This window comes from Podarcis erhardii (assembly GCF_964252035.2).
Source record: "Podarcis erhardii genome assembly, chromosome: 17".
Classification (NCBI taxonomy): Eukaryota; Metazoa; Chordata; class Lepidosauria; order Squamata; family Lacertidae; genus Podarcis; species Podarcis erhardii.
In genome coordinates, this window is record NC_138515.1 from 252,238 (window position 1) to 261,585 (window position 9,348).

The 9,348-nt window shown below is 42.9% G+C and overlaps 1 protein-coding gene across 1 annotated transcript; it reads right to left on the reverse strand.

The window, feature by feature from the left end:
• Nucleotides 1-2,118: 2,118 nt before the first annotated feature.
• On the reverse strand, nt 2,119-8,478 carry LOC309332651 (lysozyme C, milk isozyme-like). The gene is made up of 4 exons (XM_081845778.1): nt 8,211-8,478; nt 5,003-5,158; nt 3,954-4,032; nt 2,119-2,602 (listed from the first exon to the last, which is right to left on the reverse strand). Exons 1-4 carry the CDS (start codon nt 8,344-8,346, stop codon nt 2,533-2,535), a joined length of 441 nt encoding a protein of 146 aa, XP_081701904.1. The 5' UTR covers nt 8,347-8,478; the 3' UTR covers nt 2,119-2,532.
• Nucleotides 8,479-9,348: the final 870 nt, after the last annotated feature.

A 9,348-nucleotide genomic window follows, 5' to 3' on the forward strand; every position in this document is an offset into this window, starting at 1 on the left:
AGACTGTATTTTTTGGGGGAGGGAATGAACCAATTCCTATGCCCCACAAATAACCCAGAGATGCATTTTAAATAAAAGGACACATTCTACTTATGTAAAAACACGCTGATTCCCAGACAGTCTGCAGGCCGGATTTAGAAGGTGATTGTGCCGCATCCGGCCCCCAGGCCTTAGTTTGCCTACCCATGCTTTAGAGGGTCTGAGTAAATGGCCAGCTTTGACCACTGAGAAAAAAGCAATGAGCAAATGGTCTAAGGTTAAGGCTGCTGAGCAGCAGGTTCATTCTAAACATCGAGCAGCAGAGCTGTTCTGAATATGACAATGGTAGATCTGGCATATCTAGCATCACAGCCATAGTGTCTATGGATCCTAGTTCAGGTGATGATGCATATAGAGACCTTCAGACAAGCAGAGCAGCTTTGTTTCTATTGTTTCTATGAAGTGCCTAATACACACTCCAAAGTGCCTGCATAAGAGAGGGAGACGTGCTGTACTACATGTGTCCTAACTCCAATATAAGGAAAGGAATGCAAAGAGATCACGTGCAGCGAGGTGCTGCTTAGAGAGAGTACTTTGTGTGCTTGCTTTATGTATGTGAGTCTTAAAAAGGTGTGAGTCCTGCATCATTCACCAGTCTGTTAATGATGCCATTCCTGATTAGCTTTGTATCATGTGCTACACATCTTTTGACATGGCTGGCAAAATGGTACTGATGCTGGCAGGCTGGACTCAGATCCAGCTTGCTGCTCAGAATCTCATGTCCTCTGATGTTTTATTGGGCCTTAGAGTACTTTTTCCAGTGCTGAGGCTCATTTATATCATACCATAGCTCTGAGAACATTTGGATTGTGGGGACTTTTGGGTGCAGGGGTGCCAACTTGAATAAAATAATGGGAGACCCAAGTAAGCCTTGCCTTGCATAATTGATCACATGACATGGTGCAAGCATGCCATTTGAATGGCAATGTTCATCAACTTGGGGGGCAGCCCCCTCAAATATTTTATTGGGGCGGCCCCAGGAGTTGGCTCTTGTGTTAGTGTGGGTCTTCCATGTTCCATACCCTGTCTTCAGCATACTCTCTACATTGCTCTGATTGCCCTAACTGCCTTATATGTATAGAAATATAGAGTATATTTCATTATAGCCATACTTGGAAATACTTGTGGATGACTGTAAGATGATTGCTGATGATGTTGCTAACTAATATTTTCTTCTATGCTGTTCTGGAGGGGCCCCCAAACCTCAGAAACACATTTTCAGGGTGCTGGGGGGGAGCTGAAAACCCTCTTCTCTTGTGTTATCAGATACGTCTATTCAACCAAAAGCCATTTTGCAAGCAGAATGGGAGCACTGGATTTGACTGTTAGTCACATTTAGCATCTTGCAGACTGTAAATAAGAGAATCTGAAGGTACTACACTAGAATGGGGCTGGGACAGGGGCAGAGGACAGGGCTATCCAACAGAGGAGGGGTAAGAGGGGATTGAGGTGCAGATGAGAGGTGCAGATTATAAATATAGAATTTAGTCAGGGAAAGATGATGCTGTAAAGGCTAAGGAGGAGGCAGGAAGAAAAAGGAATTGGTGCCTGGCTGCAGTGTGTGGAGGCTGCTGCAGGTTGGCTGTGGACCAAGCAAGAGGTAGAGATAGTTGAGGCAGTAACCTGTTTTTCCTGGCTGGAAGCCATGGCAGAAACTAGATGGCATGGAATCATAGAAGATGTGAGTTCATCTAACTCAGAGGTTGACTACCCAGCACAATTCAGAACCTAGGGCAGGCTTCCTCAAACACGGCCCTCCAGATGTTTTTGGCCTACAACTACCATGATCCCTAGCTAGCAAGACCAGTGGTCAGGGATGATGGGAATTGTAGTCTCAAAACATCTGGAGGGCTGAGTTTGAGGAAGCCTGACCTAGGGAATCACATGGGATGGGCAGCAGAGAGAAAGGAACCTTGCACCATTGAATGTCCTGGGTAAAACAAACAGGTAAAGGCCCTCTGCTCTGTGGTCCTGGCCTGTGTCTGCAGAGGGGGAGGCTGGAGTGGAACCCGCTTATGCAGAGCTGCCCCCAGCTAACCTAGCTGAAACAGTCACATTGAAATCAGTGCAAGACGTTAGTCATGGCTAACTGAAGTCACATTTATTTCAGTGGGAAGTAAGTGTAACTAACCTAACCTGGATCCATCCCAATGGTTTTTTTCCCCAAGTTCAGAAGAGTACTCGATGCTATCTATATTGACTTGATTCTGATGTAATATTTTCATATAATTTTTGTCTGAATGGAATCAATTGACACACGTTTATAGGATTCATCCAAGTTGTGGGTTTCAGGAAGATTCTCTCTCTCTCTCTTTTTTTTAAAGGTGTTTGTTAATTTTGAAGATTATCCTGTCATTTGATCAAATGGTCCTCCAGTTTTAGGCCTGCCGCCTTCATCAGTTAGCTGATGCAGGATGTAGTACCACCAACTACCCTATCCAATCAGAACAGCTTGTGGTGAAAATACGGTAATAATAAATGGATGCCTGTATTTCAAGGCTTATTGCATTCCCAATAGAGTATGGAAGGCATAGGATGTAGGCAGTATTCTTCAAAGGGCTTCCTAAAAGAGAAGAGAGAAAGAAACAACATTTATGAGAGACAGGTTGGGGCAGTTGGCATTTGCCTTAATAATCTATGTTACCAGCTGGAGGACCAGATCCAGAAATGGTCACCCCTACAAGGGTGACTTTGGACAGAACCACACCTGTCAATCACCTGATGTCACATAATTGTTAGGATTTCACCCCTCCCTATGCTGCAGATAGAGACCACTTGTTGGAGCACATGTCTGTATGTAATGCATTTCAGCTGCTGATTGTTAGAGCTATATAAGCAGAAAGGGAGATACACTGTTTGTTCTCTCACAGTGATGTTTTGTTTCAGTGTTCTCTTTGAGGAAGAGAGAGAAAGAGGAGCCATATTTACTTTGAACTGTTATGTTTGATTTCGTTGCAATAAATTAGGATTAGATGTTACACCTCAAGGCTAACGCTTCTATTTTGGACTCTGCTGGTTGTGTGCTCGTGTCCCATCAGTGTGACAGTGTGAAGAATCCCGGGCGATGCTACACTGGGCACAAGGCCTTGGCATTATCTCACAACAATTATATCAGGTGATATTAAATTTCAGCCACAGTTTCAAAAAAAGATTCTTTCTTTGCAGATGCATTTTGAATTCAAAAATTATTCCAGCACTGCAAGGTGCTTGGGATTTGGCACCAAGTTCAGCAGAGGCCGAAAAGGAAGAATTGAGAGCTCCAGGTTCTTCCTTTTAAAAATAAGGCAGTGGCTTTACATGTCCCACAACTGATGTCATATTTCTATTTATGGTATCAAGAGATGAACAGGTGGGCATGACTTGGGACAAATGGCCTCTTAAGACAAATGGAGAGGCCTGGGGGGGGTGTCTAATTAGGCCTGTCAACTGGAGGCTCCCAACTGGAGTTTTTTTGTTTTCTAAAAAAGCACCAAAGTGTAGAACGAGCGTCACACTGTTCTCTTTCATTATTACATCATGTTTCTAATTTTATTCTGAATTTGCACCATTGGATGATATCCATGCACCCATTTACAGATACTCTGCTGATCCCCACAAGGAAAAACAACAACAGCCACCCCTAAACTCTTTAAGCAGAATCTCTGCCAGATATGTACTAGTTGAGCAGACCATCATGGTGATCAACTAGTTCTTCATTTTGTCTTGCATTATTTCTTCCACCATTTTTCATAATAGACTGTTCTATTGTAAAGGACTCTTGAAATGTACTTAATAAACAAAGAGTATGGGGCTGAAAGCAGTTCTCTTTTCTCTGCCTTGTAATCATAAAACAGAAAAGTTTGTGCTCAATTTGATTATATGATATTGTCATTTATATTTTCATTCTTAGACACTGGTGAGCTGATGCCACTTACCAAGCTAACATCCCATTCTTGCTTGCAGAAACTTTCTTTGCACACTCAACATCATCTGCGATATTGTCATCCAGAAACTCTGCCAGGAAAGTTATTGAAGTTGGCATTGAAGGACAAATCAGGATAGAATAGGGGCTTCTGTTGGTGTATTCTCCACATTGCTACCTCTGCTTGGTCTTTGAAAAATGCCTCTTTTTATCTTTTGAAGGCTTCATTGTGATCAATGGTTTTAATGATGTGAACGAGTCTAGGCACGAGTCTAAGCTCAACAACTTGGCCCCCCCAAAAAAGAACCTCAACAACTTTTGTGTCCGGATTTCACTTTCTGAAATATGGCAACTTTACATTAGTCACATTGCAAAGAACAAGAAACTGCAGTAATAATGGGGAGGGATTAAGTATTTGGGCCAAAGTTCCCTAAGTCTCCTCCACAAAACCCCTTTTCGAATACCAAGACTCAGTCCTGAAAGATATAAATGACAAAAAAGGGGTGCCACTGAGCATGCAAAGAGTGCTTGACACTCATAATTGAGCAGGCATAATTAAGCCACAGCTTGCGAACCAAATTATGTTGCTAGCATTCAGGCTTAAGCTCTGCCACATTGTGGAGAACCTTTATGGCTCCACAGGCCAGATCCTTATCAGGATCATGCCCATGAGCCAAATTTGATGGGTGGGTGGGGACACTTATCTGTCAGTCATATGACATCATATGATATTGCATAAGCATATCCGCCCACTGGTCAAAATCCCTTGTGTGGGTTTACCACTTGGGAACCACACCTCAACAGACCAAAGTTGGTGCACTGGGAAGCTCTGAACATAGGGCTGACAAACTGCTTATTTCTCGGGTCCCTGCTGTTGATGGGGAGGGGAGAACGAAGACTGGAGTTTGCAAGTGACCGCAGTGTGGGGCTTCTGCAACCTTGTTTCAGAGGAAATCGATTGGCATGCCAAGCTGGAGACCCTGGTGGGGAGCAGATTCCCACCCCTGAAATAAACAGTTCTCCTTGAGTTGCAAAAGGCAAAAGCAAAGAGTCACCACTTACTCTCACAGTCAATACTGCATAGGTTTTTTGTGGGATGCTTTCCATTGTCACACCACAACAGACCACTCAAATAAAATATTCCATAGTATGGATGGCCATCTGTGTACTCATAGTGTTGCGTGTCAAACTGACTTGCGAACAGGACCAAACACAACCCTGGGAGGAAAGCACAGATTAGAAAGGTAGAATGCTTTTTGTTTCCTACATATGAAGTGAAAAACTTCAAAACAGGAAATTTCATATTATATGACTCAATATTTCAGCTAATTACATTACAGAATGTTACCATTACAGAGTTGCCATATTCCAAAGAGCCAAAACCCAGACAACCCACCACCACCATCGCACATCTTCATCAGGTGGCTGGCATGAGGATGGAAGGGACAGAGGGAGAGAACACACCAGGAAGGGAAGCGGCTGGCAGGAGCCAGCCCTGTGCTGAGAAAGAACTGTTCCCCTGACATTTTGCCAAGTTCTGAAAATTCCCCCTGAACACCATTTTCAGGAGCGGAATCCCGTATATGTCCGGGAAATCCAGGATGTATGGCAGCCCTAACCATTAACCATTCTCAAATTTGGCATTAACCATTCAAGATTCAGTCTTTCACCTAGCGCAGGTGAAAGGTTTGTTTTTCATAATATTTTTCTTTAGCATAAAACACATATACATACAAAATAGATATGCTAATGATGCTATTTGTTTTTTATTTTTATAAATGCTTTTTATAAAAGATTCAGCAGAGGAAACACAGCCCAGAATAACTAAGGAGATAGTACAAGAATACTTGGCTAGATTAGATGTATTCAAGTCTCCAGGGCCAGATGAACTGCACCCAAGAGTATTAAAAGAAGTGGCAGATGTGAACTCAGAACCACTGGCAGTCATCTTTGAGAATTCCTGGAGAACAGGCGAAGTCCCGGCAGACTGGAGGAGGGCAAATGTTGTCCCTATTTTCAAAAAGGGGAAAAGAGAGGACCCAAATAATTATCGCCCAGTCAGTCTGACATCAATACCAGGGAAGATTCTGGAGCAGATCATTAAGCAAACAGTCTGTGAGCACCTAGAAAGGAATGCTGTGATCACCAATAGTCAGCATGGATTTCTGAAAAATAAGTCATGTCAGACTAACCTGATCTCATTTTTTGACAGAATTACAACCCTGGTAGATGAAGGGAACGCAGTGGATGTAGCCTACCTTGATTTCAGCAAGGCATTTGACAAGGTGCCCCATGATATTCTTGTAAAGAAGCTGGTAAAATGCGGTCTTGACTATGCTACCACTCAGTGGATTTGTAACTGGCTGACTGACCGAACCCAAAGGGTGCTCATCAATGGTTCCTCTTCATCCTGGAGAAGAGTGACTAGTAGGGTGCCACAGGGTTCTGTCTTGGGCCCGGTCTTATTCAACATCTTTATCAACGACTTGGATGATGGACTCAAGGGCATCCTGATCAAATTTGCAGATGACACCAAACTGGGAGGGGTGGCTAACACCCCAGAGGACAGGATCACACTTCAAAACGACCTTGACAGATTAGAGAACTGGGCCAAAACAAACAAGATGAATTTTAAGAGGGAGAAATGTAAAGTATTGCACTTGGGCAAAAAAAATGAGAGGCACAAATACAAGATGGGTGACACCTGGCTTGAGAGCAGTACATGTGAAAAGGATCTAGGAGTCTTGGTTGACCACAAACTTGACATGAGCCAACAGTGTGGCACGGCAGCTAAAAAAGCCAATGCAATTCTGGGCTGCATCAATAGGAGTATTGCATCTAGATCAAGGGAAGTAATAGTGCTGCTGTATTCTGCTCTGGTCAGACCTCACCTGGAGTACTGTGTCCAGTTCTGGGCACCACAGTTCAAGAAGGACACAGACAAACTGGAACGTGTCCGGAGGAGGGCAACCAAAATGGTCAAAGGCCTGGAAACGGTGCCTTATGAGGAACGGCTAAGGGAGCTGGGCATGTTTAGCCTGGAGAAGAGGAGGTTAAGGGGTGATATGATAGCCATGTTCAAACATATAAAAGGATGTCACATAGACGAGGGAGAAAGGTTGTTTTCTGCTGCTCCAGAGAAGCGGACACGGAGCAATGGTTCCAAACTACAAGAAAAAAGATTCCACCTAAACATTAGGAAGAACTTCCTGACAGTAAGAGCTGTTCGACAGTGGAATTTGCTGCCAAGGAGTGTGGTGGAGTCTCCTTCTTTGGAGGTCTTTAAGCAGAGGCTTGACAACCATATGTCAGGAGTGCTCTGATGGTGTTTCCTGCTTGGCAGGGGGTTGGACTCGATGGCCCTTGTGGTCTCTTCCAACTCTATGATTCTATGATTCTATTATTCTAAAACCAGAAAACTTGATTATTTACACCAACGGAGCTTCCTCACAAACTGATCACAATTTTAAAGGAATAAATAATCTACTCTTAACCCTTCCAAATTCCTTTTTTATGTAACCTGTTACCATGCTTTATGTAATTCCTCATGATAATTTTCTCTATTTTTTAAGAATGATTGTTAATTTAATGAGGGCAGATTTGACGGAGTAGTCCCACCAGCGAATGCCTGAGCAAGGACTTTCCCTAGCACATCTGGGCTTCCCATCCCCCCCAAAAAATTTTTTGGGGCAAAACAATAACAACAACCCTTGCAGGCAAGTAGAAAGAACTGATAGAGCAATCTGCTTAGTGCTGCACTGAATTCCTCCCATCAGATTCAACTGTTTGCAGGTTTTTCTGAATAGAGACCTTTGCAAAACTGAATAAATGCACAATCTGAAACACATATTTGAGGATGTTCACCTTTAATAACACTTAATAAACAAACCACAATGGTAGAACCTGAAAACTCTCTTTTTTATCTCTTTTACCACATAGGACCAGAACTGTTTTGCTCTGTTACACTCCCACCCCAAGAAGTAAAAATCACAATTCTGAAAATAACAGGACATTTTTTGAATATTTTTTTTGAAAATGTTCTCAATTCCCAGTTTGGGCCCATTTTGAAAAAGTGGCACATCTGCAAATATTAAACAATGTCAGAGAAATCATAAACATTTTAAAGGACACTCTAAACATCAAGAAAATAATGAATTACAACAAACTCAATCCATAAAAAGCCTTTAACAAAACCATAGCAGGTGGCAGTTAAATTGGACCTAAATTAATTCAAAGAAGCTAAAGGGAGTCAAGCACCTAAATAACTCACAGTGTCCTACTCCAATGTCGTGGTAACCATCCAGTCCTCGTCTTATTAATTCATCTTGCAGCTCGCATTTTAGATACTTTTTGGACTCGGATGCTAAAATGAGTAGGCAGAGGAAGGCAAGGTTCAGGGCCTTCATTACCACAGATCTCTAAGAAGTAATATGTCCAGAGTCTTGAGAGTTTTTATAGCTGATGGATGTAGACTTGGCCGGGGTGTCCAAGTCTACACCTCTTTCTAGAGTGAGGGCTTAGACCAGGGGTCAGCAAACTTTTTCAGCACTGTCCACTGTCCCTCAGACCTTCTGGGTGGCCGGACTATATTTTTTGGGGGGGGGAAATGAACAAATTCCTATTCCCCACAATGCCCCAGAGATGCGTTTTAAATAAAAGGACACATTCTAACATTCTACTCATGTAAAAACACGCTGATTCCCGGACCATCCGCGGCTGGATTAAGAAGGCCCCCGGGCCTTAGTTTCCCTTAGAAGCTTAGCAGTTGCTGAGTTGGTGCAACAACAGGCTAGAATGTCCCTAAGCTGCCTGTGTGTGTGTGTGTGTGTGTGTGTGAGAGAGAGAGAGAGAGAGAGAGAGAGAGAGAGAGAGAGAGAGAGAGAGAGATGTTGTCTATGTTAAGTATAGGTTAACAATAGTGACTCAATACCCATTAAGTCAATCACCCATCTCCTACTACCCTTCTGAGAAAAACGCCACCCCACCAGATAAGGGTCTGGTGACTTCTGCTTCAGAGTATCTGAAGAAGTGTGCATGCACACAAAAGCTTATACCAGAACAAACTTAGTTGGTCTATAAGGTGCTACTATAATTTTTATTTTTAGTTTTTATAACACTAGTGCTTTACTTATCTTTCCTGCAGAAATTGTTATCAGGGGAGAGCTTCTTTTGACAAGAATGGATTTTCATGCAGCAGATTGCTCCCCACTATTAACTCCTATTTGCTGACCACTGTAATCCATTTAGCATAAATATGCTAAACAGTATACATAAATATTCTGACTAGATTGCTCTGCTGCAAGCTAGCAGCATAGCAATCTAACTTGGGGCATTCTGGCCCCAAGTATGGCACTTCTGGCCCACTTGGGGCATTCTGGCCCAGAAGTATGGCACTTCTGGCCCACGGA